This window comes from Poecile atricapillus, chromosome 1, assembly GCF_030490865.1.
Source record: "Poecile atricapillus isolate bPoeAtr1 chromosome 1, bPoeAtr1.hap1, whole genome shotgun sequence".
NCBI classification, from domain to species: domain Eukaryota; kingdom Metazoa; phylum Chordata; class Aves; order Passeriformes; family Paridae; genus Poecile; species Poecile atricapillus.
Window position 1 is genome coordinate 87,097,631 of NC_081249.1, and position 27,915 is coordinate 87,125,545.

At 46.5% G+C, this 27,915-nt stretch overlaps 2 protein-coding genes across 2 annotated transcripts; both read left to right on the forward strand.

Moving 5' to 3' along the window:
- The first annotated feature begins 2,767 nt into the window (after positions 1 to 2,767).
- Positions 2,768 to 9,512, forward strand: NECAP1 (NECAP endocytosis associated 1). The gene is made up of 8 exons (XM_058837447.1): positions 2,768 to 2,982; positions 4,320 to 4,420; positions 4,555 to 4,659; positions 5,006 to 5,087; positions 5,486 to 5,594; positions 5,687 to 5,873; positions 7,055 to 7,148; positions 7,265 to 9,512. The coding sequence occupies exons 1-8, from the start codon at positions 2,885 to 2,887 to the stop codon at positions 7,311 to 7,313; spliced, it is 825 nt and encodes a 274-aa protein (XP_058693430.1). The 5' UTR covers positions 2,768 to 2,884; the 3' UTR covers positions 7,314 to 9,512.
- Positions 9,513 to 10,214: 702 nt separating this feature from the next.
- Positions 10,215 to 27,704, forward strand: LOC131578592 (C-type lectin domain family 4 member E-like). Its single transcript, XM_058837469.1, has 7 exons — positions 10,215 to 11,367; positions 19,558 to 19,878; positions 22,599 to 22,715; positions 25,245 to 25,337; positions 25,913 to 26,064; positions 26,282 to 26,403; positions 27,122 to 27,704. The coding sequence occupies exons 2-7, from the start codon at positions 19,812 to 19,814 to the stop codon at positions 27,267 to 27,269; spliced, it is 699 nt and encodes a 232-aa protein (XP_058693452.1). The 5' UTR covers positions 10,215 to 11,367; positions 19,558 to 19,811; the 3' UTR covers positions 27,270 to 27,704.
- Positions 27,705 to 27,915: the final 211 nt, after the last annotated feature.

A 27,915-nucleotide genomic window follows, 5' to 3' on the forward strand; every position in this document is an offset into this window, starting at 1 on the left:
ATTTTAGGAACTGCATTTTTTTTCCTGCATGCGCATGTGTGTGCCAAGTGTGTTCTTTCACCCTGATAAAATGACTCATTTGAATGTCATTTCAAGATTTAGATATCATCTGCTCATAAAATAAAGAGTCAAACCACAGGAAGTTTCTCAAAACTGTCAAAATAAAATAGTGCTTTAAATAAAATATTAATAGAAAGCACAGGAATGATAATTACAGATATATACTTTACTATATTCCGTAAGACAACCAAATGACATCCTGTTGTTGACACAGTGTGACCTTTGCTGGAAGTAATTCTTGAGTCCAAACCCTGCCATGTCGCTGTGAAATGTCTGATCTGTTATTGTCTTGTAGCCACTTCTATGTCTTACAGGTTAGCACCTAGCTAATCTCATTTCTAGGATTCTTACCAATCCTGATCAGCTTCTGTCCCAGCTTGAGACAGTTTACTTCATCAAGTGCGGAACACTGTACTCAGCAAATCACGACTGGTCATGACAGAAGGATTTTAATCTGCCTTTTACTTTTCAGGGTATTAAAAGTCTATTTTTTAAAAGGGGACTTGACTGACAAGAAGTTAGAAGTGGTTAACTGAAACGCTGATTTACACAAAATGTGGCAAGACAATAAAAATTGAAAACTTCCACAGCAAGGCATTTCTAATGTTTAACAAGGGGGTTCCCCCTTGCCCTTCACAATTTGGGAAATCAAGACTGCTAGCAGAAATGACAAAGCCCAGACATATAAGAATCAGCCTCAGTATTTTGGTTTTGGTATGGAAAATGAACCGTGACAGAGCAGACTTCTGCTCCTGAGTGTGTCTGTGAAAGACACAGATGCTGCCTCCAACACAAAACCAGAAAAAGGAAGACAGGCCAGGGCTGAGCTGTACCCACAAAGATAGACAAGCTGTCAGCAGCCTGCAGGGAAAATTCCTGTAGCTTCATCTTATTTTCAGCTGCCATCCTGCCAGGGGGACTCCTTGGGCCCAGACAGGCAGTGCTGATAAGAGCTTAGTCCTATGGGCTCCTCTTGGCTGAGGGACACATAGCCTGGTCACCACCATGGGACCTGCCAGTCAAACCCTACTTTGCAAGAAGGTCTTTAACCAGTTCTATCCTCCAGGTGAAATATGTTCTATTTCAAAATTTCAACCTCTCTACTGAATCCTTAAAAAAAAAAGGGGGGGGGGGAGAATATTTAAATTTCGGTGGTTATTGGTGGTGCTTTGTATTTTTTTGGTCCAGAGAACTATTTTTTTGTTTGAACCAAGCAGAAGAATGTTATGTTCTCTTCTGGTGGTTAAGTCTCAATGGAATTGAATGGAAGATGTATTCCTGGCATCCTGGTGCTACTTGTGAGTCTTTCCTCACATGCCTTATAATAGTTGGCCCTTTGCCACTCCCTCATCCGAGATGCTCTCCTTCTAGAGGGACTGTAGGAGGGCTGTGGCACGCTGAATGACAGCACTGTAAAGAGGGAGGTGAAATTTAATACTGCTAATTGTGAATCATTGAACTTGGAAAAGCAACCGTAACTACGCACATGGACGGGTGTACTCCCGGTAAGTTATTAGTGCTCAATGGAAAAACTTAGTAGTCACTGAAGGAAGTTCTAATGAAAAATTAGGTCAACAAACAACTCTATCCAAAAGGTAAATGTAAGCTTCTTGAATTCTGAATGCTGTACTAATGAATAATTCTTGAATTCTGAATGCTGTTATTTGTTCTTGTAGAACAAGAAAAAATATAGAGAATGATGACTAGACAGCCATGGCTGGGAATAGCTCTGTCTGCATTAACTAATGCTATTCCCTACTGGAAAAACATGCAAGCAAACAAACCCAAAAAAAACAACCAAAAGAAAAAAACAACCAAAAAAACCCAAAACAAAACAAAAACCCCATAAAACCAACCAAACAAAAAACCCCCACAACAGCCAAACAACAATCAAACAACAACACCCCAAAATCTCAAATTTACTGATGTTTCAGTGATTATTTTCATTATTTTTGCCTCAACACCTCCAGGGATGGTGACTCCACCAGCACCCTAGGCAGCCCATTCCAATGCTTGACATGGAACTCTGCTTGACATGCAGACATGGCTCTGTGTAACTTTTAAATTTCTCTTATGCCTTTTCTTCCACTTTTCAGAGTAAATATTGGTACTTTTTGAGACTCAGTCACAGGGCGCTGCACAGCACTAAGCTTCAACACCAGTCTCCACTGAGAAGCCGTCATTAAGAGAGTGGCTTAAATGCTGCCAGCCTTATCATTGACAAATAAACTAGTATCTACATCTTTACTTTGGCCACATTTTGGGGGAAGACCCACTCCTGAAACTAAGCGTTGCACAGCTGGCACTTCCATCACTTCCAACAGCAAAATCTGTCGCACTTTGTGCCACATTTACATTTTGGCTCGCTCTTTTACCAAAAAGCCAAATAATCCCCGCGCCAGGGCAAGAACACTGATAGCTAATGCCCCAGGTCGGCAGGGGAGCAGCCTCGGGGGCTGCAGACAACCAAGTCGGTAGTGTGTGGCGGCACAACCTCCCGCCATACGGCCCGGCCCTTCCCGCTGCCCGGCACCGGCATGGCGCCCCAAACAAACATGGCCGCGCCAGTCCCGCTGCGGGACTGCCAGGCCCCAAGATGGCGCCGGCCGCCGCTGCTGTGTCAGGGGCGGCTCCAAGATGGCGCCCTCCCGCCCCCGCTGCCAGCATCCAAGATGGCTCCCTCAGCTTCTCCGACGTGGCCCGCGTCTGGCCCGGCCGCGCCGGCGCCCCCAGGCGGAGTCTGCCCTCGTCAAAGATGGTGGTGGGCAGCGCCGTTGGTCATTAGGCTCCCGCCGCTCGCTCCTCGCTGGGCTTCGCGGTCGACATGGCGTCGGCCGAGCTGGAGTACGAGTCCGTTCTCTGCGTGAAGCCCGATGTCAACGTCTACCGCATCCCGCCGCGCACCTCCAACCGCGGGTACAGGTGAGGGACCGTGCGGCGCCCGCGATCGCCCCGGCGCGGCCCAGCCTGCCTCAGCCGCTGCCCGCAGGGCGGTCGGGGACTGGGGTGTGCCGTGCCGTGTCCCGGCCGCGCCCCTTGGGAAAACCGTGTCCTGTGGCCGCGAGCAGGTCTGGCCATCCCCTGAGCACCCTCCAGCCGAGCTCTGGAGGAGCCGCCGGCTGGAGTTGCCTCTTTTGGCGCAGGTGGTCAGCGCCTGAAGGTAGAGGAGCCTCCGCTCCGTGCTGTGGAGGAGCGGGGGCTACTCTGTTAATCGGGGGCAGGAGGTGAGGGCGCATCTTGCTCTTCCAGGCAGAGCTGGCGTCTGCTCCCGGTTTGCTGGGTTCCCTGGGATGTGACGCTGATGTGCTATAACAGCACGTTGGGTTTGGCCTGGTGGCTCTCGCAGTGGCGGGGAGAAAGAGGGAGGAATTCGGGGTGACTTTTAAGAAGAGGCTGCAGGACCAGCAGTTAGAAATGCCTTCTCTGGTCAGCCAAAAGCAGCAGAGTGTGACTGTGTAAGATGTGCCCACAGGGCTGCTGGAGAAGCGGGTTTGTGTACTCCCTGAACCTGACAGACTGTAGGCGGATGTTGTGCCTGGCCAGGGATGTTTGTTTCCAGTTATAAGATCCTGTAGATTTTACAGCACCAAGCCCGCAAGAGTTCAGGAAGCGTTTGGACAATGCTCTCAGGCACATGGTGTCATTTTTGGGGTGTCCTGTGCAGGGCCAGGAGCTGGATTCAGTGATCCTTGTGGGTTCCTTCCAACTCAGAATATTCTGTGGTGCTGTAGGTTGGGCTTTTTCTCTCTTTCCTTTTTTTTTTTCTCCTTCACAAGAGTCTGTGGCAAAGAGTGTGATGGGTCAGTGAAAATGTCTGTGTGTGTTTTGCCTGGTGTAAGTCAGCTGCCTCTAGGCTCAGAAGTACTCAGTGTTATTTTGCAACAATAGGGTAGAATAATGGAGGGTCTTTTCAGTATTTTACTAATTAATTTATGGGGTCTTCCCAATGCTCAAAAGTCACTTTTGTGGATTTCCTTTTCAAGTGAGTTTCTGGGCTTCTGTCTCCCCTCTTTTGCAAGCTTATAGAGATGAGGAGTTGATGTTCCCTGGACTGTGTCTCCTTCCCTTTGCCCAGAGATGCCAGTGTGTCAATTGGCAGCAACAAGATTGGAGCTGAGACCCCGTGTCTTATTTGGAGAGGGAAGTGGAATGAGGCAGCAGCAGAGGTTGAGGGTTTGGGAGCAGAGACTTCTGCTGAGGTGGCTGGGCAGAATTGGAGAGGTTGACTATGGTCAGTGCTTAGCTGCTCTTCCTTTCAGGGCGTCTGACTGGAAACTAGACCATCCAGACTGGACAGGGCGGCTTCGTGTCACCTCCAAAGGCAAAACTGCTTACATAAAACTGGAGGATAAGGTTTCAGGTAAGGGAAAGGCAGTGACTGTGATTGCTGCCCGTGAGCCTGTGTTTCTAAGCCTGCCCAAAGCTGTGCATGACAGCCCCTGCCACACTTTAGGAAGGGGTTGCTCTCCTTAACACCTGATTCTTTGTCTGCAGGAGAACTTTTTGCCCAGGCTCCTATAGATCAATACCCTGGCATTGCAGTGGAGACTGTGGCAGATTCCAGCCGCTATTTTGTCATTCGAATTCAGGATGGGACTGGTGAGTTGGGGGCCAATGTACTTGCCAAGTGCTCGGGGTGGAGACCCAGGTGGAGCTGGGAGTGTGCCAGGAGGATGAAAATGGTGTTGGGAATGCTGAAAAGGCCATGTGGTGTGCTTGGAGGGCTCTGAGAGCAAGATAAACAGAGGAAGTTCTCTGGAACATTTGGTTTCCAAGCATGCCTTGTGGGAAGAAGGGTGCATCCTGAAGGCTAGTGACAGTGAACTGCTGGCATCCAGCTGCAGGTGTGTCAGGGAGAGGTAGCACAGAGTGGTTTAGGATAAGCAGAGAGATTTGTGGCCCAGTTGCAGGGCACCTCCAGTGACTCCTCCTGTCTCCTTGCTAGGACGAAGTGCTTTTATAGGCATTGGCTTCACGGATCGGGGTGATGCCTTTGACTTCAACGTCTCTTTGCAGGATCACTTCAAGTGAGTTTTGCTTTTCTGGAATGCTATTTTTCCTCTGGCCTGCAGAACATGGTGGGTGGTGGTGCATGTTCATTTAGCACAGTTTTCCTTGGGGTAGCCCTGAAGGCCTGCTCTGGTGAGGGACACTTGTGTGTGCTACCAGCTGTCGTGCAAGCTGAGAGTCCCTGCAGGGTCAGATCTGTAAATCTTAAGCTTAGGTCCTGTGGTGCTGCGGGTGGAGTGTAAAACAGCCTTCTGGGTTTGTGGTGGTTCCAGCTTTGTGCTGACACCAGGAGTAGGGAGGTAGCTGGTTTGATGAGGCAACGTAGTTTGGTGGGATGGAGAGAGAAACCACACACTTTCCTAAAACACTGCTCTTTTTTGCCACAGGGTCTCATGTTTTCCTCTCTTCTTTTTAGGTGGGTGAAGCAGGAAACTGAAATCTCTAAGGAGTCCCAGGAAGCTGACACACGTCCCAAATTAGACTTGGGGTTCAAGGAAGGGCAGACCATCAAACTAAACATTGGGGTAAGAAGACCAGTTTAGTCTGCTTCTTTCTTTGGATGTTCTGATGGATGATGTCTTCTTTACACTTCCTTTTTTTAAATTTTTTACTACAGAACATGACATCAAAGAAAGGAGGAGCAGCCAAGCCCCGTGTGTCTGGATCAGGGGGCCTAAGCCTGCTGCCACCCCCACCGGGAGGCAAAGTTGCAGTCCCTCCTATTCCTCCCCCTTCTTCCACAGCTATTGCCAACCATGTCACACCACCACCCGTGCAGAAATCCAGTAATGCAAGCAGTGCAGGTAAACCTTAGCACTGAGCCAGCAGTTTGTAAGACAATGGCAGATGTTGCTTCAGGAAACCTGTGTTCAACCTATTGCCGGCAGTGCTCTCTGAGACGTGGTGTGTCCCAATACAGACCAAAGGTTTTAGTCTCCTTGGCAGCTCCAGTGTTCCCAGTGCAAGAAAGATGTGGACCTGTTGTAATAGGTCCAGAGGAGGGCCATGGGAATGGTCAGAAGGCTGGAATACCTCTCCTGTGAAGAAAGACTGGGAGGGTTGGGGTTGTTTAGCCTGGAGAGGATAAGGCTCTGGGGAGACTTTTCACTATGTAAAGAGAGCTTGTAAGAAAGATGGAGAAAGAATTTTACCAGGACTTGTAGTGACAGGGCAAAGGGTAAAGGCTTAAACTGAAAGAGCACAGATTTAGACTGAATATAAAGAAGAAATTTTTACCATAAGGGTGGTGAAACCCTGAAACAGGTTGGTCAGAGAAGCAGTGGGTACCCCGTCATTGGAAGTGTTCAAGACCAGATTGGATGGGGCTTTGAGTACCCTGATTTAGTGCAACATTTCCCTGCTCATGGCACAGCAGTGGGACTAGAGGAAGTGATCTTTGGAGGTCTCTTCCAATTTAAATCATCCTGTGATTCTGTAACAAAGAGGTTGCTGCAGTCTCCTGGATGTTGTGCAAAAAGTGTGACCATGCAAAGGTGTCTGGAGAGCTGATGATCATTTTGTGAAGGCAGAGACTTCAGCAATGCTGTCCATAGGTTTGAGTGAGAAGAAACCGTAAGCTTCTGAGTAGGGCTCATGTGGTCCCAGTGTGTGGTTTGTACTGGTAAGGTGGTGCCTGTTTGGCAGCTGTTGGGGTTGCTGAGCTTGGGTTGAGTCTGAGCCTTGTGTCTGCTGGGAGAGTTAATACGTGACAGATGTGTTAGGTGGTGTGCTGAGTGAGACTGGATAGTTCCTGAAGACAATGTACCCTTGCAGTGTCAGCTGGAGGTGTGCACATTCAGCAAAAAGAGATGCTGTTACAACAAACCCCTCAAAAAGTCTGACTTCTGCAGGGAAAGCTGGAATCCCTTTAAAGATTTTCTGCCCCTGCATCCAGGAGTGTGTTTACAGTGACAGTTAAAATGCCTGTAGGGTTTTCTGCATAAGCCAATGTATTTTTTCTCTTTCTTGCTCTCTTCTGCCTTAGATATTCTTTTAGACTTGGATGCTCCTGCAGCTGCATCCGAGGCACCAGTATCAGCTACCACAGACCTCTGGGGAGACTTCAGCACTGCATCCAGGTAAACTGTGATGAATGGAACACAAGAAGGGTACTGGCCTGATGGGTGTGGGAGGAACCAGAAGTTAAGAAGTCTTACTAGATCTGCTCATCTGATTTTCCTTTTTTTTGTTTCAGTGGTGTTCCCAATCAGGCTCCTCAGCAGTCCAACTGGGTCCAGTTCTGAATGATCAAAGCAGTGGAATGGGACAAATTGATGACCTAGAGGCACCAAATGGGATCAGAGGGGGCACAAACCTCTCTAGTCTTCAATCAAATTGGGACAATCCTTCATTTTTAGATCAGACCTTCACTTAAACTTACTATTTTTGGTCCCACTGAACCTAAAGAGAACATATACTGACTCCTCCCAAGACAGGCAAGGAGGAAAGAGGTAGCCTTACCTCCTGCATCCACTTGGCCATTACATGGTACATCCTAGCTCTTTTTCCCTGTCTTTCCATACAGGGAATGCAAGAATCTTGAAGAAAGTGGGTACAGGAGGAGGCTGGGTAGGTGCCTCTGGGTTCCTTGTCCTTCAGATTTTCTCTAGCTAGGCTGTTGCTTTTTGTGGCTGCTTTCAGTAGTGACTGCAGCCCCTATAGCTTGCGGTGCTGAGGACAGCTGCATTTGGCTACACCTGCTAAATGGAACCTCTAAGGAGATAGGTCTTGTCTCAACACAAAATCCTCTTGGGTTAGTGACATCTGTGGTGAGCAGTGACCCTCCCCATGCACACACTACTCTTCTGTCTTCGGTGCAATTCATGGTAGTGCTGCATGTCCTCATGCTCCTGTGGGAGGAGTCATGTAAGTTCTTGAGTAGACCTGCTGCCGGTGCGCTGTAGTTCCAGATGGGCACCCCATCTCGAGGCTCCTGATTTGGCTTGCAGGTTCACTGGAGGAACTTCTCTCATTTTAACTCCTTTCTCCCCAGGCAAAGGCCTCACTGTCACTGAGCTGTTTTAACTGGAAAGAGCTTTAAGAAAAAAGCCTGTTTTTACAATTTGGTAGTTACTTGCACTAGATGACAACCAGGTGATTCCCACCACTCAGCATTTCATGTTCCTGCATCACTATCCTGAGCCTTGGCCTTGTGTTGTGACTTGGCACTGTGTTACAAGTATTGCATATGTACAGAAAGAATTATGGTGGGACAATAGATTATTCTCTGATGAAGGGACAGTTTTCTTCCCCTTTTCAATTCACTCATTTGACCAAGAAATGTATAGTAGGCTCAATCCTGAGATCTGTGGGAGCAAAATTCTCCCACCTGTGTTCCTTATTATGACTTTTCTTCTGAGTCCAACTTTCAGGGATGTGAGCTAATTATTGAAACTTTGATTTTTTTTTTTTTTCCTTTTATTTCTAATGTTTCCAAGTCCCCTCTATTTCCTGTGTGGTTAAGGGAGTTAGAAAGAGGTAAAAAGCCATGACTTTCTACTTTTTTTCCTTTGAGAGAGTTTCCTGAGGCCCTTCATTGTGGACACTACTTCATCTTCAGCAGCTGTGGATGTGATTTGGGGTGTAAGTCTGTTGATTACTCTGGGTGAACTCACAGGGCAGGCTGAAAACCTCACAATGCTGAATTGCTACCCTTCATGCTGGCACAGAACCCAAAACACTAGCTGGGAAGATGGTCTCATTGACTCTTGGACAGCTGTACCCAGTTTTTGGAACACTAGGGCCTTGGTGCTTTGCTGGAAGGCTACTTCCTGTTTTGAACTCTCAACACAGCGACATTTTTGTGTCTTTAGCACATCTTCACAGGGGAATGTTTCCCTTTGGGCAAAAATTTTCTGGTGAGGCTTGTAAAAGCGTAGTTAGACGTATGCACCTTGTATTGGCAAAGGTCTTTTGTCATGTTTGTCTGGCTACAGTGGGGGCATTTTGGAGACAGTTTCACTTAGACCATCCCTCTGGGGAGCAACATTCTTGAAATAGCTCTAAAGCTGCTGCAGTTCCACTTTTGGAAGTGGGGACCAGTCTGCTCTTGGATGTATTTTAAGTAGTCATTTAACCCTGATTCCCTGGCTCTCTTGATGTTTCCCCCTGCCAGCCCTCCCCTGCCTTCACAGTCACTCCTGCAGTCTCACTGTACTTCAACTCCCTGCCTCCTGAACTTGTGGATGGCTGTAGTCTGCAAGCAACATCACAGGCTCTGCTGGGTCGGCATTTTGTTTTCTTTGTCTTTTTGTTTTCTCACGTCCTTGTGAGGTCCTGTCATTTCAACTATGTATCAATTCCCCAACCAAGGAAGTTCATGGCACCAATTAACAACTAACTAGGAGCCTCTTCTGTATTGTCTTAGTATTCTGGAGATAATATATTATGTATTTGAAAAGCTCAAGAAACAAAAATTAAAGATATATGTATATAAAGCATAAGATGTACTGGTGCAAATGGTAATTAAACAAGTAATACTGGGGAAAACAATGTCATGAGTCTTCTAAGTTGTCAAATTGTTTCTGCTTTGGAAGCCTCTAGGTTGAAGGTCTTCATATGTCCAGCAAGATCCTCACAGCCTACTTATCCTTCTGCATATGTTGTGGCCTACAGAGCGGACAAGAGCAACTTCAGGAATGATGGGTTTCAGGCTCTGTCTGGGCAAAGAGGTAGGAGTGTGGAAGAAGGACACAAAAATTACATGGCTGTTCAAAGTGGGGTAAAAAATGCATACAATACCAAATATGAATCAATAGCGTGGAAACAGGCCTGATGTAGGTTCCTATGGGACTGGGTAAGAGTATGGATAAAATGCACAAGTAAGAAGACTTGGTTGCCCAGATATTTAGCATCTCAGACATTAATGGCTTCTATAGCCTGCAGATATTTTCAGAAATTATTCTCTCCATGCTGGTAGATGGGAAACAGTCTCTGCCTACTAGAGATGGGTGAGGTGAGCCAAGTGGGCCCTTTGTTGGGGGCAGCAAGGACAGGCTGCCTGGGAAGAGAGAGGAAGTAGGAAGATAAGTGACAGTAGAGCAGGCAGGGGCACTGGCCTCACTAGCAGAGTGAGCAGTCCTGAAGTACCGAAGCACAAAGATCAGAGCAGGTCAGGATGAGGATTTAGATAGCAGGGTACATGGCCAGACTGGGACATGGCCAGGCATCGCTGTGCTAACTCAGGCAGGGACCAAGGGTGAGACCCTTAGCTATGATAAGCCCAATGTTGCTGAGGTTTCTCAAAGCCAAACACCTTTATTTACTTAAGCTGGACCTGAGTCCAGCTGATCCCCCAGGAGGTGAAGAATATGTTCAGGGCCTTGACATTGTTCTATCAAGCCTGCTTGCAGCCATCTTGCACAGCATGCTAGCTCCATGTTCCTCTGCCTGACAACAAAGCTGTGTATTTATGGCTGTGTTGAAAGTACAACGCAGGTCTTGTAGCCTGGGTAAAGACAAGAAGTCAACCTTTTAAGTCAGCTATTTGAATTGTCTAACATTCTAGTATCTGTAGTGACTGGGGAAAAAAAAGACATTTTTTCAGCTCTAGGACCAAAGCTTTTACCCTGTTTTGGTAAATGGGATGGGTATGTTGTATACATCCTGGCAGGGAGAAGATGAAGCATTTTACCCATAAGCTATGGTGGAGCTTCTCAGACTTTTCAGTAGGCAGTTGCAGCAGGAAGAGTTGAAAAGCCTAAAAGGGTCTTTCTCTAGAGTAGGAGAATTTTCAGATGAAATTCACCAAAGGGAAGTGCTGGGATATACTCGTGTTTGTGCATAAAGAAGCACAGAAGATAGGGAAACAGTACATGAGAGAGAGCTTAGTCCTGTGTGGAGATTTTCCCAGGCCCCATGCCTTTCCTCACAGCAAGGCCTGCTAAAATGCACAGCTTGGTGAGTCCTGTGCAAGTTTTCCCTTTATTCCAACTGGGAGACAGACTGTAGCACATAGAATCAGGAAACAAGTGTCAAAGGGAAGAGCCTAGTTTTGTCTGGTTTTTGGTTGTCAATTCTTCTGTGGGACCTGTAGTTGAGGTGGTATGTATTTTCCTGCCCCTTCTCCCTTTAATTATATTCTGTGTTCTGTGACTTTGTGTCAGAGCCATGCAGCAACTGTTCTTACCACAGCCACACAATATGGATTGCAGACAAAAACCTGCCAGATTTCACAAAGCCTTGATGCTGTGTTTGGACTCCTGAAGAAATGGAGAAGGGCTGTACATTGGAGGAAATCAAACAAAAACCAAACAGGAAACCAAAACCCCCAAAGTCTTCCTGAGCTTTGATAATAAGGTAAAAGGATCTGAATCTGAACTCATCCTGCTAAATCAGCATAAACCTACAAGGTTCTAGGAAGAAGAATGGAGCTGTTAATATATATTAGCAGAGCACCATGGCCCAAGTGGTTAACACACAGTGAATGCCTCCAGGTCTAGGTAGTCTGATGAGTGCTCATTACATTATATGAACAATAGAGTCTCATCTCATTTGTCCTGCCATTACCTACAGCTGTATGTCCCCATCCAGAGCTGGGGCTCTGATGGACATTCCTTGAAGCTGAGCATAGGAAAATCAGCCAGCAACAGCCTGCATCCTGACCAGAGCTGTGTTTTCCAGTCACTGCTGGGATCCTGCGGTGGACTTCTTGCATCACTTGTGTTTGGGACAGGCCAGGCGGGTAACTTGCAACGAATAGCCCGCTCTCCCTTTTCTTTCCCAGGCATTGTAGGATGGCAACTCCTGCATGTTGAGGCAGAGGCAGCTGCCTTGCTTAATCTACTGGCTTTTCAAGCCTTGAAGCAGTCTGAAGAGACATTCCCTAAAGGAGGGAGCTGCCTGTAACTTTCTTGTGTTGAGCCTTGTGTGTTAGGCACGTACAGAGGTGTTGCACTCCCTGCCCTCCCGAGCCTGGTCTGCGAGCCTGGCTGGGCTGGTGACACCGGCGACCAGGCGCCGAGTTCAGTCTCACCCGCGGCCGTGTGCTGCCATCTGCTGCCGAAGCCCTTTGTTGCGGGCTTTCCTGCAATCCCTGGGCTCAGCCACCGTCTCCGGGGACTGGTTGGGCACCCAGCAGTCGAGAGGGTGGCAGGTGGGATGCAAGCAGACATCACCTGAGACCTGGCTAGCACTGGTGGGATGCTCTCTGAAAAGAAATCACAGCTGGTGATGTGTAGTTTGATAGTTTAGCAATGATGGAACTGGTGCTTCCAAATGTAGCCGTGTCCTTCTATTCTACTGCCCTCTGTGCTTCAGAGGCAGGTTTTGTGCCCTCATGCACAAACATGGTAATGTAATGTAGGGCTTGGAACTGAGCTGTCCCAGGGCAGGCACATATCTCCTCTTGTGGCTGGTGTGCATAACGGTATGGATGTCTGTTGTCTTTAAAGTTTGGCCCAAAGGAATGGAACTCCTGGTCTTTTTCAAAGTGGTGGCTAAGCACTCGTTCATGAGTCCGTGTTTATGGTGCTAAGCAAACTGTTCAAAGATGTGTAAGATGCTGTGTTGGTGGTGCTACACAAACTGTCCCTTTGGTTAGCTGGCAGGGACAAGGAGCTGGATTTCTGTGAGAGGTAAGGGATAGGAGAGCATTTTCTTTGAAGAATATATGCTAAGTGGCTATAGATACAGCTGAATGTCTGGCCCAGAGTCAGGGGCTCCTGTCACCAGTACCTAAAGCCAAAGTCAATACCATGGGCACATGTACAAAGTGTGCTTGGAATTCACTCTTTTTGGGTAGAAAACCAGGAAAACCCTGAAGTGATACATCCCATACCGAAACAGGGTTACTGTAAGCAGATAACCTGCCCTGGGTAGCCTGGTCTAGCTCCAAAATAGTCCTGATTTGAGCAAGGTTTCTCCAGTCAGAAGTATTTCCTAGCACAACTTTTGTGCTTAGCTGTGCTGCAGTGTGTCCCATGCTGGGCCAGCAGTGTGGTGAGATGTCTGATGTGAGGGGCTGGTCAGTGAAGAGGAATGCTGAGATCTGGCAGTCATCCTTCCCCTCTGAAAGGGCAGAGCTCTGCAAAGACCAGGATGGTGTGCTGAGCCTGTGCTGTCCAGTCTTAACATGCTAAATATGCAAATAACTCTAATCCAGAGGCGGAGTCTAAGAGATGTGGGCCAAGGTGCTGTAGGCCATTGTGAGTCATCAAGGAGCACTTTGCCTTCTTCATCAGTCCCAGCCAGCAGGGAATCAGCAGCAGGGGCCCTTTGCCCTCTGGGTCAGTGCCAGCTCTGTGCTGGCGGCTGGCATCCTGGAGCGCCATTTGCCCACTTTTTGCTTACCTGTGCTGACTTCAGTGTCCTGGCAGGGTAAAAGTGGGTGACACAGGCACCTGGAGAGTGTGCTCTTAAAACAAGAAAAAAAAAATTACCCTATCTAATGGCATTGACATCTGTGTCACAAGGAGGTTCCTGTATATGGTTGAACCCCATAGTTTGAGGCCTCCCTGCCTGGCATTAAAATTTTCCTGTCATGTTTCATTGATGAGGTGCCAAGGAGTGTTTGGTTGAGCTGACTGTACTCCCTGGATTTAGATCAGCTTTCTATGGCTGTTTCCAGATGGCTTTTGCTTTGTCCGATCCTGACTGGACACATGGGATGGCTGCTCTTGAGGCAGGGGCTGGGAGGCTGCAAATGGCCTGCAGGGGCACCTTGGCTGCAGGATAAGGGGCAGCACAGGTCACTTGAAGTCTTCCTGATAAATCCACCCTTGAGGATAGGAGGGAGTGAGGGAGCTCTGCACTGCTGGGGAGGTTTGTGCTGCTATTCCAGTACCACCTGCTGGGACAGCTTAACCAGTTCAGCTCTCCTCAGAACCTCCCTATGAGAATGTTTTTTACTGCATCCCACTATCATGCATGGAGAGGATGTAGAGGGAAGCAGTTTAAGAGTGACCCTAATGCATGAGTCTGGGTGACTTTGTGTGGCAGCCCCATACTTGCTTGGTGACTGTGCTTGTTTTCCATTTTTTTCTTTTCTTTCTACTCCCCTCATTCCCCCTTCAAGAGAGGAAGATCACATGCATTCATCTCACTGGGCAGAGAGTAGCCAAACAATTCAAGGCTGTGGAGATCTGTGTGATCCTTAGAACTGGAAATGAAGCATGAAGAATTGCTTCTGTGGAGACGTGTTATGTGACCACAACTTGTGTATGCGAATTCCATATGCCCACTCTAAGATAAACTCCACAGCCCCACCTCTGAAAACAGGCCCCTGGGGTCTGACCAGGACTTGAATCTGGCCCAGGTTTGAAGTCAGATGTGGTGCTGTGGCAAGCAACTGCAGTATCTGGTTCTGATCTCCAACAATTTATAGCCTTGAGACTTGTGACTCAGATCCAAAAGAGGAAGGAGACAAAGGTAAAATGTTCCCAGTAATGGCATAAAACACAGCTTTGAGGTAACTGCATCTGCATGTGCCCTCTGTTGGGCTTTGATTTGGTAATCTGTTAATTGGGGGAAATAAATAAAACATATCTTTGCTCTTCTGAAGAAAATCCTCTGTTAATGCTATATGTGAAGAGGCAGGTTGGGGCTTCTTGTCTCTTTGAAGATTCTCTGGATCATGTTCTTCCTTTTCTTATTAATTCCCTTACACCTGAGGGATTTTGGTAACCTACCATCACACTAGAGTGAGCACACGACTTACCCTTCCCAATTCTCACTGAGTTTGAGCTCGCTCAGCTCAGGTAACTTTGGGACATGAAGTCCCAAAACCTTGCTTGAAACCCTCAGCACTTACTAGAACTTACTAAAACTTGGCAGGGCTGTGGCCATGGGAGAAATGCACAAGCTGTTTTTGAGAGGAACGTTTCTTTTCGTCACTCCTAGCTTTCTTTCGTTCTCCTATGTTCTGCATGCTACTGTAACCATAGCATTTTGGGGAGCTGCTGATCTCTGGCAATGTATTTGTGTCATGCTGCGTGGTTCTGCTCAGGATTCCCTGTCTTTCTGCCAACTCAGGCCTGCCTGTGGTGAAGTGCTGCCACCTACCAGAAACTTGTGTGGCTTCACAGTGCTACCTTCTGTTTAATCCCTCCCACTCATTGCTCTCACTCCCCTTTCCCACTGTCCATTCAGTACTTCCAAGTTTCCTCTTCACCCCTGGATGCTCAAATGTCTCTTTCCTGTGCTTTCACAGCTCCATATAAGCCATTTTTTCCTTGGTCTCCTAGCAACCTCTATGGAACCCTGGTTCATCTTCTACCATTAAAGGGGTTGACTGCCTTCCAGAAGAGGTCTCTTCTCCCTGTGGCTCTGGCCAGTGTCAGCCTTGGCTGAGAAGAGCATAGGGTGCCTTTCTCTCAGATCCCAGGAGGCTGCTGTGCTCCTACACTGTCCCCTGGAGGAGTACGAACTGCAGCATCCCACCCATCACTTCTCTAACCATGCAGCAGGGTACACAATGGGATCACCTTATTTGCTAGACTCTCTCTAACCAGCCAAATCCCTCAGGAGCTCTTGAGGACGTCTTGCTGCCTGAATCCCTTTGATTTGTTATCTGACATCCCTTATTAGCTGCTCAGTGTCAGGCCTTGGGTCCCCATTCTCTGTGTCCCAGTGCCATTTTATGCTCTTCCCCTGGCTGCTCTGCTCCATAGTTTTAATCTCTGAAAAGGAGCAAGGTGGTGTGGAGAGGAAAGACCAAGAAGGTGGCATAAATTCACTTCTGATGCTCTTTTTACCCAGGGACAGGGATATAAAGCCTGGATTTGGTTTAGGCTTTTATCTAAGTGACGTGGAAGTCTGAGTGCCGCAAAAGTAGGTGATGCCAGGACTGTACGCAAAGACCCACAAGAGGCAGGATTTCCTTACAAGAGTTACACTGACTCTCCCCAAAGTATATCATACTTATACACGTGTCCATCAATTAATTATTTTGTTATATTAACCTGACCACTAGAGATGTCAAACCTTTAACTTCCTAAATCTCCCTGAGACTTCTCCTCCCCTTCTTTGATATGTTCCCTGCCAGCCTGGGATTTGTTGATTAGAAGATAGTTTAAGGCAAAAAGTGACCTACTGCTATTAACAAGTGTTTCACCTTTGAATTTCCTGAGAATCCCTGGGACCATCTTGGCCAGACCTGCTAATTCCATAGGTTTTGCACAGTTACTTTTATTTTGGACAGATTCTTTGGTGTAGTCCCCACAAACCAGGGTTCTTGTGTGTGAATTTCACCAATTTATCCCATTGTGACATAAATAATTAATTTAGCTTTGTTTTGATGTCCTTGTTCTCTCTGACTACTTATTTTATGCCCTGCTCTTCAGTTGCCCTCAAGGCAATATATCAAATATAAAGGGTACAAGGAAGTTCTGACACCTTTGTTATGGTTTTGCACTTACTAGAGGTCATGCTCATTTCAATTTTCCTCATTTGGATGCAAAGTCAGCTTGTTGAAAAACGTATTGATAATCCCTTTGGGAAATCATTTTAGTCATGTCATGTCAGCTTCATTTTGCCTTTTGTCAAATCTTCTAAAGAAGGTCTAGGTATTTGGATGGCCAATTGATGTTCCTGTGTAACCTCTGTGTCACTTGTGATAACTCACAAGCCTCCATCTCAATTCCCTCAGCTGCCTCTCTCTATTCAAACTGGCTTGTAAGAAGTGTGTCACTTCCCTGCAGCTTCCACCACAGCTGTGGTCAATTTTAAAATGGGATTTTGGAACGTATGGGGTCAAAGCTTTAGGATTTGAGTTCTACTCTTTGCCTGTAAATTTGAATTTAACTCCTCAGGTTCAGCTGGATTTTCAAAAGGAGTAAGTCATGTGCAATGACACTGTTTCATCTGTTCACATGGACCTGCTTGCTAAATTGGGTGATGCTGGCTGTGGGGTGAAATTGCAGATACCACCTTATTCAAACCTCACTGACAAGTAGGGGAGAAAGAGCATAAGTGCCTCTGCTGGCTTCTCTTTGAGTCAGAGACAAATGGTGGCCATGGAGCTTGCAGAGCAACCAGCAGCTGGAGCACGCATAAGGAGGGAGAGCAGAACTGTGAGAGTTCCACAAAAGAGCTGGGACTTGTGAGGCACGTGGGAACTGAGAGCATGGGAGGCACCTGGCAGTGTAGGGTACGGCTGAGCTGAAAGACATCTGTGGGAAACACAGGTATTGTGGGAAGACAAGGGATTGAGCAGAACACAGGAGGAAGGGGAAGGGAGTTACTGAGGAACAGCAGTGAGAATGCAAGGAAGCAAAGCATGAATTTTGGGGATTTTTAAGCAAGACTTCTTTCAAAAAATATTTTTTTAGCACCACAACTAACTGCAGGATCCAATCGTTCCTATCTCGCCCTCATTTACATGCCATCGGTGCATATGAAATTCAAAGGACAAATTTTTCCCTCAGGAGTGTCACGTGATTGTTGTTACACATTGGCTCAGCACTGCATCCTATCGAAGTATGATTCAGAGCTGAATTTTGACAGCAAGCAACAACTCTGATGGCTGACAAAGAAGAATTGAGCTGTCTACTGATGTTTGAGTGTAGTCTAATGTAACCTAATAAAAAGAACAGCTAGAGCCTGAATTTGCATTTGAAATACTTTGGCTGCGTTTGGAGATGTTTCAATGGAAAAAGCTCATGAAGCTGCTCTGTAACTTCCTTTTCTGTCTGCTGATTGCGTTTCCTGTTTCTGCACAGTGGAAATCTTGAAACTCTGCCAGGAAGTAAGCCTTTTCCCCACAAGACTCAGTCTGCTGAGACTTGGTTGGGTGGGGACAGGGGGAAGCATGCAAAGGATTGCTGAATTCTCAACAAGAAATTTGAAGGCTTAACTAGATTTCAGCAGACACTTAGGGAGGCTTAATTCCAGCGAGAGGGCCAGGACTGAAGACAAATGATAGTGCTGTAAGGATGTCAGAAAGAGAAGCTAGCAGCATGCTTGCTGGAGGGACCAGGCTTCTCCCTGCAGCTGTTCTTATTCTTGTGTAAAAGTTACCCTCTCTGCACACAACACATAAAGGAGAAGTAAAGTTAGCTCAGGACATGAAAGACACAAGGAGGGTCCTTGGTAAAGACATCCAGTTACATATGCATCTCTCTGTTTAGTGGCAGTTCTCCATAATCTGTGTTCAGATTCCCTTCTACCACATTGTTCTTTGTTGTCTGGTGCATGTTCTTCCTTCTCCTGCCCTATCTCAGCTCCAACTCTGCTCTGTTTACCTTCTGTACTCTCCTGTGAGCATCTCATTCTGTTCTGCCTTAAGGGAATTACAGCTAGCCAAACTAACCAGCTTCTTCCTTCCGGTTGTTTTCGAGACCTTGTTGTGGCTTTTCAGTAGAGGGGGTTTATAAAAAAGATGGAGAGAGGCCTTTTAACAGAACCTGGTAGGATAAGGGGTGATGGGTTTAAACTGAAAAAGCCAGATCTAGATTAGCCATAAAGAATACATTCTTTAAAATGAGGTTGCTGAGATGCTGAAACAGGTTGTCCAGAGAAATTTCAGATTCCCCTTAATTGAAAATGTTTAGGCTGGAAGGGGCTTTGAGCAGCCTGATGTAGTGAAAGATGTCCTTGCCCATGGCAGGTGGGCTGGAGAAGATAGTCTTTGAAGGTCCCTTCTGACCAAACCATAGTCCTATCTGCTGGCTGAACCCTCCTCACCCTGCCTTATTGGCGTCTGTTCTCAGAAGTCTTTCTGATTTAGAATGTATCTCAAAAGCCATTTCCCTTGTCTCCTTTCAAGATCTGCTCCAGCTTGAAATTAGACTAAGCACTGACACTTTGCCCAAGGTAATATCAGAGGTCTTTACCAGAAAGCAGATAAGGGAGGTAAATGACAGTGTTGGAAAAGCAGCGGAAAAATGTAAACCATCCCTTTCCAGCCTCTGAAGTGGCGCCTGAAGCAAGCACTGCTCTGAACTTCCATAGGCTGTGAATCAGGTTTTAATAGAAAAGTTTCTGTCTGTACTCTTCCCAATAATCTCTCAGACCATCAACATATTTTTTTTTTTAAAATTCCACTTTGCTTGTTCTTCTCCCTGACCCCAGCCTGATCCTTCTGTTTCTTCATGGACATGTCAACCGTCTGATTATTTTTATTGCTTTGTCTAAGGCTGCAACTCCCCAGTCTCATTTCTACAGGAACCTTTCCTAGTCTGAGATTTATTCTAGTGCTAGCTTTGAACCGGGACTGACTTTGAAAAATGAGACATAGCTGCAACATTTGATATAGCAAATGCAGCTTAACCACAAGGGACAAGTAGGGCAGAAAGCATTTTGTCCTGGACTGCAGGTTAAACTGGGCTAGGAACTGTGATATCTGCAAATGTGAGAGCAATGGTAGAATTACTAATAGACAAAAGAAGACATGAAAATACGGGGAGATAGTTAAGTAAGAAAGTTAAAAAATTTAAAAAAATTTCTATAAATGTCTTGAAAAGGAAGCCTGTCAGCTGAGAATCTGATATGGGGAAGGAGTGCAACTTCCTTTTCGGTTGTTAGGTTCTCATTTTTCTTTTATGTCTCAAGATTTTCCATGGTGCCAGGACTGATTTCCTGGGCTAAGAAAATGAAGATCTCTTTGGAGCATTTCTGAGCTCCCAGGAATTCTCAGGTTATCACCAGTGTTTACAGTGTTCAGCACAGCCTTCTTTGATGGGCAGAGGGTGAATGAACAGATGGGAAAGGCTCAGTAACCTATTAGTGTCACCCTCTGGAAACAAGGAGCTAAAAGGACCACCTTTTACGTGGCAAAACTAAGGAAAAGGTCACACTGTGATTAAATGGCATCAGAAATCACCTATGCTGAGGTGAAGTTCAAAAATGAATCACCGGCTCCAGTGGTCAAAGGTAAGGAATAAATGGGTTATTTGGGAGGGAGGGAGCAGGGCTGAAAAAGAGGCAATGGAGATTTTTCCTCCTGCGACTCTGGTTCCTACCTGATCTTGATGGATTGGTTAGAAAAAGGAGCTAAATGCTGTGGAGACTGAAGGAGTTTTGAAATAAGAGTCTTGAGGAACGTCTCCAAGAGGAAAGGTGAATGGGAGTTGCAACATTAACAAGGATGAATACCGGGAGCACAAAGAGTGGGTTTCAAATGAGCATTCATTAAGGAATCTGTTTGGCTCCCTCAGTACCCTACATGTTATGTAGTCTTGAAAGAGTCATTTTTGGACCATGCTGAGTACCAACAGTAGAGCCTGTGGTATATTATAAACAATCTTCTCTGTCACAAAGGTGGAGGGGCTCCCAAAGCAGCAAATAATCCCAAATCCTGGCTGCTCTTGGCTCTGAGTGAGACTACAGATTTCTGCTTGTGGAGAGGGTAGAAGAATCAACATGCCTGCTTATAGTAGAGCAGTCAGTTGTACTCTGCAGCTTCATGAGAAATGGTACTGGCTGCAGAAACATAACCCCATTGCCCATGGCTGATTGAGAAATGGTCCTTGGAGAAGAGAGACCCAAAACTTGAAGACCCTAAAATATACAGAAGAAGAATTATTTAAGATCTGGAGGGAGATTCAAATCTGTTATTGATGGCTTCCATTCCTGAAAAACGTTTAGCACACCAAACAAACTATTAAAAGATACAATGGTAAAATGGTTCTTTTACTAGATTTTGTGCAAATCTAAAGTACATTCTGCTTAGTATGTACTCTGTAGTCATTATGCCACAAGTAGGAAATGTTCTATGTAAGGTTCACTGCTTCTGCCTGACATACAGGACCCTACACAACAGCATGTTGTTACAGGGCAGTAAAAGTATGTGTGCATAAAGCAATGAATAATATTTTTTAAAAAATAAATAATTACTGCTGCCTAAGGATATTAGCTTGCCTATTTATAGCTTTACCTCAGTTTTACAGTCCCAAACAGAGCAGACATTAGTTCCAGGTTACTCCTTGCCTCCTCTGAGGCATGACTCATGGAAATAAAGAGTGTACATAGTCCTGTATGACTTGAGAGTTGACTGTTTTCAGTGCACCAAGATTAGTTGGCTCTGGATGTAGTTAGCATTTCCACTATGGGGAGGTGGAGGTGGTGGGAGTTCCCCATTGTGTTCCAAATGATTATTCCAAAGACATCAAGTGTTGTCATCATGCTGGCCACATTACAGAGCACAGACCAGCTGTGGAAAGCATTTTGAAGGGAGCTCAACCCACCAAGTGTGCACAAGATTACTGCACTTCAGTTGTGTTGCTGAGGTGCACAGCATGCAGTGCTCCCTGTGCCACCTGGGTGTGAGTGTGGGATGCTCAGGTCTGACTGGGCACAGGCTGAACAATCTCTGAATGTGCTGCATATCAAAAAAATCAGTTGGACTGGTTAGAGCTATTTCTGAAGTAGGTGGTTGGACTCCCGATCATGTGGGGGCTCCTGGTTTTCACTGAGGCAAGAGCTCTAACTAGAAAAACATGATTTGACCAGGGAAACCTGGACCTTGTCTGTCCCCACACATTTTCTCTCCAGATAATGAAAGAGTATGCCTTTTGCCCTGCTGTAGCAGTCTCTCCCAAGCCTTTGGGAAGTAGTCAGAAGGCTTCCACAAAGACCAGTTTTCTGACAGTCTTTCTTACTAGGCATGTCTGGCAGGTACACTTGGCTGCTGACAGACCTGGGACCTTTGTGCTGAACTATGAATGAAGGCTCTCTAAATCTTAACTTTAATAGCAGTCTCTCCCAAAACTACTTTATTCCTGTTCTGCAGTGAGTGCTGCTGTCTCTTTACTCTCCTATTTGCCCTGGCTGTTGTATCTGCCACAAGCTAGAGCAATCCCTTAACACGTGTTTGCTTCTCCTTCCCCGTGACCCACTCTCCTCCCTGCTCCCAAACCTTCTCAGTACTGGCAATATCCCTCTAGACAAAAATGAGGTCCTGGCAAATCTTAATCTGATTACTTTACTCAGGCAGCTGGACACAGTCCTCTCTTCTCCCCAGACATCCAGCCTAGCACAACCTAGTTTTATTACAGCAAATCGTTGAATCCTGACTTGGAAAACAGAGATGGGAGGAAAAAAATATATCTTTTAATCTCCCAATGATGATGTGCCATCATAGCCTTGCACATTTTTTGTCTCCCATCCTCACTCAGATTACACCAACATTCTGCACAGGAAATCCAAAAAGCTAAGAAGGAACTGAAGCAGGCAGACAAAGTTTTCTGGGAAGAAGTCAACATGAAATCTTTCCTTGTATGTCTCAAGTATCACAGTCTGAGCAACGTTGCATTTGGTAGCTTTGGGCTCAATCTAGAAAGGCATTGTTTCACTTCAGATTTTGAGGCCCTGTGAAGAGCTCACCCCCAAACACCAACAATTATCATTGTTGGCTCACTGTCTGGGCTGAGAACGCATTCACTGAATTTGACTTTTCTCCAGAAACCACAGACATTCCCTGCTCTGTCCCAGTCTGCCCTTCTCCAAAACCTTGTAACTTCCACATCAGAATTATTTTTTTTTTCTTTTGTGGAGCACTCCCTTGAGTAGTACATCCTTGGTATGTGGACTGTGGACTGGCAGACCCATAGTTGAGTGTGGTGTTTTGTTTGGTGTGTTTCTGTCACTTTTAGTACCTCCGGAGACAAAGAAGCCTGAGCACCATCCCCAGAAATACCCACTCTGGCTGCCATGGTCGATCTCACTCCTGCTCTTCTTGGTGTGCTTTGCCCTTGTTGTCATCCTTCTTGGTGAGTATGTGCAGGAGATTACAAGGGAGAGGTATGGGGGAGTGCTGGGAGAAAAGTAGAGAAACCATGGTTTGTGTTTGGGCTTTGTGTACGGTCTCAGGTTTTGCTGCCCTGACTTTGTATATGTCTGCATACTTACCCCAAATCTTCCACTGTTTACTCTGAGGCTTTGTCAATGTGCCCACATTGCACATTCCAGTCTTGCATGGCCTTTTTGGAACTCTGGAACAAAACTCTCTACCTTGATTCCCCACAAAAAGAACTCACATTGGGCAGATGGGAAAAAGTGGAGACAGAAGCACAAGTGTCTGTACAGGCAGCTGAATCTGCACTTAGGCTCTCTAAGGTGCTTGGATATGCTTTGTATCCTAGTGGAAAAAATGTCTTCTCACAGGCATGGCATATCCAGGATTGACTGTACAGTGCAGTTAATTAACTCTCACAACTTTTTAGGGTTGATTGCAGAATTCATTAGAGGTTATTCCTGGACATGCTGTTTGTGAAGATTGTGATCATCGTTTCAGTCTAATTTTCTGTTAGAGATAATTAATGGCATGTTTGCACACGTTGTCAATAACCACAATGGATTCTGGAAGAGGTATCTTATTACAATAAATCACTGCCTTTCCTTTTGCCCTTAGTGTCTGTGTCCCAGAAGTTTATATTGCTTTGTTCCTAAATGTATAACCTTTCATAGCACTCAGCCAAATGGTTGGGGAGCTTCAGGCTGGGATATTAGCATCTGATACCTTGTGATACACATGGAAGGTTTAATTTTTAGTGAAAATTTACTTATCCAAGTTAATTGACGCTGCACAGGATTTTGGTTTAGCAGAGAGATACAGCATTTAAATGAAACAGCAGTACAAATTGCATGTAGCAGAGAGTGGCCACTGCAGTGCACAAATGGATCACAATACAAACATGATTTTAAATGTTGGTCATGCAAGCATGGAATCATAGAATCATTAATGTTGGAAAAGACAGCTTAGGTCATGTAGCTAAATGACTAACCAACCACTGCCAAGCCCACCACTAAAACATGTTTCCAAGTGCTACATCTACTTGCCTTTGGAACACTACTGGGAATGGTGACTCCACCAGTTCTCTGAGCAGCATGTTCCAATGCTTGGCTACCTTTCAGTGAAGAAACTTTTACTAATATCCAAACTAAATGTTCCCTGGCACAACTTCAGACCATTTCCTCTTGTACTGTTTGTACCTGGGAGAAGAGGCTGACCCACACCTGGCTACAACCTCCTTTCAGGGAGTTGTAGAGAGTGACAAGGTCACCCATGAGCCTCCTTTTCTGCAGGATAAACACTACCAGCTCATTTAGCTGCTCCTTGTAGGACTTGTGCTCCAGACCTGTCCCCAACTACATTGCCCTTCTCTAGACATGCTCTAACACTTCTATATCCTTCTTGTTATGAGGGGCCCAAACTGAACATAGTTTTGCAGTATGCTCCAAATCAAGACATTGAGTGCCCCCAAATACCAAGAAAAAATAGGGGAGTTAAAGCCAGCTTAGGCTCATTGCTTTCTTCAGGTATATTTTTGTTAGTCATTCAGTTTCTTACACTGATTTGGACTAAAATATACAATTGTCCTGTGCTGGTTTGGCTAACTAAGGAAAATGCTGGCCTCTTTTCAGTCTCTAAAGGGATGAACACTTCCACAGTAGGTCAAATCTCTCAGCTGATCTAAACCAAAAGTCACCTCTCTTTGCATCTTTTCTCTTTGTGTAGCGACAAGGTGACCTTTATTGGCAATGGGAGTGGTCAGCCAGGCATTGCCCTTGCCCATCTCCTCTGAGCCTCCTTCCATTACAGCAATTCACTAATCCAGCACCAAAGCTACTACAATTGTTCTGCTCCTAAGTCAAAATATTTCTAAATCAAATGATTGATGAAAATAGACATCTGGATCGCTAAGCACACCCTCATCAGCTCCTAATCCATACTCCTGAGTGTCTGACTTACTAGGAAGTCCTTGGGACAGTGGATGTGGCCTGTCACCAACAGTGCATTATTCCCCACAAACTGGGAGCTAGGAAGGCCTAGGAGTTTATGCTCCACCCTGGTTTCAGCAGCTCCCACTGTATGTCATTACCTTCACCTGGACTGTGTGTTGCTGATGGAACAGGCCCAGCTGATGGGTGACTCCTCCAAATGCCAGTTGATGTGCAGTTTAGGAAGAGACAAAGGGTGACAGTGAGAGGCTGCTTTGTAGACTGGCAGCTGGGCTCTAGCTGTGTGCATGGCAGAGTGGCTGTGGTTGGGTGGCATCAATCCTGCCGTGTGTGGCATGTCCTCAGTGGGATGTGCTTCCAGGGGTCCTTCTGCTGACTTGGAAGACGGTCTCTTTCTGGCTGGGAAGGCAGCTGTGCCACTGGTTTGGGCCAGGAGAGGTGACAGCTGGGACAATGCTTGGTGGGGAAGTGGTGGCAGGAGGATCAAGGGGCCAGAGATGCTGTGTGAGGAGCTGGGAGGAAGGGGTAATCCTGCTGCCTTTCCTCTCCCTTTGCAGTGGTTCCCTTCTGCCACAGCACTGACCAGCCCACAGCCCTGCAGCAGCAGTTCTCGGAGTGGAAGTGCGACTCGGCGGTGCCACAAGGCACAGGTCAGTACTTGCAATGTCCCCTCTTCCTTGGCCTTTCTCGAGACCCGTGACCCCATTACAAGGATTTGTAATGGCTTTGGGTACACAAAGCTCACTGCTCATACCCCAAAGCAATGGGAAGAAATGTCTGTAGTATCCCTGATTTTTCAAGAACTTTCTTGTTGCTTTGAGAATTAAATGTTCTGATCTTGTTTTCATAGTTGCTAATCACTTTCTCAGGAAAGGAACTATAAACATAGATGTTTATACATTCTATTAAAGAAACGTCTTCTGATGGAAGTTGCTCGCGACCAGTGTGATTGGGAAAGTGGTAATGTAAATATCCAAACCATGGCCATTCTCAAAAATCTATAAATATTGAAGTCACAGAATAAATAATTTCCTTTTCCTATCATTTCCTATCACTCCTATACCTTGAGCCGTTGTCAGTGTGAATCATTTCATGTCCTACAGCGACATTTTCTGTCAGGAAAAGTCACTGAGGAGGACATGAGCACTGTCCCTGGAAAACGTGGATCTTTGCAATCACCATCTCTTGTTAGTAGGCTTCATCTCTCTGTCCTCTCCCTGCACAGCACGAGGTTGGACGTGCTGCCCAAATGGCTGGAGAAGGTTCCAAAGAAGCTGCTATTTCCTGTCCCTTGACACAATGAACTGGGCTGAGAGTGAGCAGAACTGCACTGGGATGGGCTCCCAGCTGGTGGTAATCAACAGCAAGGAAGAGCAGGTACGTGCACAGGGCTGAGACAGGGATCCAGCAGGCAGAGACACAGTGCTGGGCCCTGGAGGGGACTCAGAGCCCCTCCTTGTCCTGCAGGTAATGGGGAATGTCCTGTCTGCACCTCTGCAGCACCAGCCCCACCCCACAGAGACTCCTGATGTCTCCCTGTGCTCAGTCCTGCTCCTCATGGACATTATGCTCTCTCTCTTTCTCTCATTGACAGGTTTTCCTCTCCATGCAAATAAAACAACCTCCTAGAAGAGAGAATTTCTACATCGGTCTGTTTGAGGAGAAGGTGGGCAAGTGGAAGTGGGTGGACAAGACTCCATATAATGAGAGCGCAGCGTGAGTATCTCTGGATGAAGAGTGTTTGATGTAATTCCTGATAGGGAATTAAAATAGGAGAGATGTCAGAGGTTCAGCTGGTGCATGAGAGGGGGTTGTCTCCAGACTTCCTGGTGAGAGATCAAAGATACAGCAGAAGAGGGCTGTGTGGTACACTGGGTTCACATGGCCCCGTCTGTGCTGATTATTGGTTATGAATTAACTAACTGTGACATGGAAGTCAAGGCTGTAGGCATAGAAAAAACTTCAACTTGCTGGCAGCAGGGACCCTTCAGAAGCCTGATGACCAGCCTGGCCTGACCTCCATTGACTGCACCTGTATGCACAAAATGGCTTGTGCTGGAATGCAGGGAAAGAGATGGGGCACAGGGAGAGCACCAGGACTGTCCTTGCTGTGTCTTCTTTTGGAAAACAAACTTGCCCTGGAGGCTGACATGGGCCTCTGCTGGGTGTGAGGTGCCTGGGGTGAGTGGTGGTGATTAGTTCCCCCCAGCGGGATGGAGGAGGGACCTGTTGTGCTGGAAAGCTGTAGGGAGGAGGCAGGTTTCCACGTGACAATGGTGCCAGTGGGATATGGAGTGGAAGAGCACTGCTTCTGTCCATGAAGCAGCATTGGGAATTTCTGTCTCTTCCCTTCAATTCTTGCATCCCACTGCAGCCTTTTCCAGCAGTGCTTTACGGTGGACACCAGGGAGTAACAAGCCTGTCTCTGTCCCAGGTTCTGGCGAGAAAAAGAACCAAGTGATACCCTTGATGAGAACTGCACGGTAATGCATGTGCTTGAAAAATCTCTCAACAACTGGAATGACGTCAGATCAGATTTGATGCATCATCGAATTTGTGAAGCTGCAGCAGTAACTCTGTGATGGAAGTACCCCTGTCCTTAGTAAAGCTGGGAGCTGAGCAGTGAGCTGGGAACAGCGCTGGCTGTGTGGGGAGGGGTGGGGAGCCCTGATACATCTTCACTGTGTGGGGTGGGACCATGGGTGTGAAAGTGCAATGAGCTTTGTCCAGCATCCCCCGTGCATGGGGTGGCTCAGGAAACACAGGAAGGCTCAGGCTCACTGAAGCTGGTGCTGTGTTCTTGTGTCCTCTCTGAGTGGGTCCAGCAGCCTCTGGCTGAAAAGAGATGGACTTCTCCAGGAGGAAGACACAGGAATGGAAGACACATATCCAGAGATTCAATGTCCTTTGTGTCCTTGAGCAGAGCTGTTTGCTTTTTGTTGAGTCACACACAAAATGTCCTCTAGCTGTACTGGTTTTGCTGAACAAATTCAGAAATCTTAGACAAGAGAAAATACAATATCGCACCAATGAAGAAAGGCTCTGTGCTGTGTCTCTGTATCTCTCTTTTCCCCCATCTCCGAGCTGGAAAGCTTTTGTCCTAGAATCGTGGAATGGTTTGGAGTTGCTGGGCTTGGCACTGGGTGGAAAGACCTGCCGTGTCCAGGGTCTTTAGCGACATTCCCACGTGTTTCTGGCTTTTACCATGTAGGACTCCCCTTTAGGCCT

Coding starts and splice junctions, on each gene's coding strand:
- NECAP1 (XM_058837447.1), top strand. CDS start 2,885: ATGGCGTCGGCCGAGCTGGAGTACGAGTCCGTTCTCTGCGTGAAGCCC. Junction 5,088..5,485: donor TCTTTGCAGGATCACTTCAA/GTGAGTTTTGCT, acceptor TCTTCTTTTTAG/GTGGGTGAAGCAGGAAACTG. Junction 5,874..7,054: donor CAGTAATGCAAGCAGTGCAG/GTAAACCTTAGC, acceptor CTTCTGCCTTAG/ATATTCTTTTAGACTTGGAT.
- LOC131578592 (XM_058837469.1), top strand. CDS start 19,812: ATGGCATCAGAAATCACCTATGCTGAGGTGAAGTTCAAAAATGAATCA. Junction 19,879..22,598: donor ACCGGCTCCAGTGGTCAAAG/GTAAGGAATAAA, acceptor TGTCACTTTTAG/TACCTCCGGAGACAAAGAAG. Junction 26,404..27,121: donor CCATATAATGAGAGCGCAGC/GTGAGTATCTCT, acceptor TCTCTGTCCCAG/GTTCTGGCGAGAAAAAGAAC.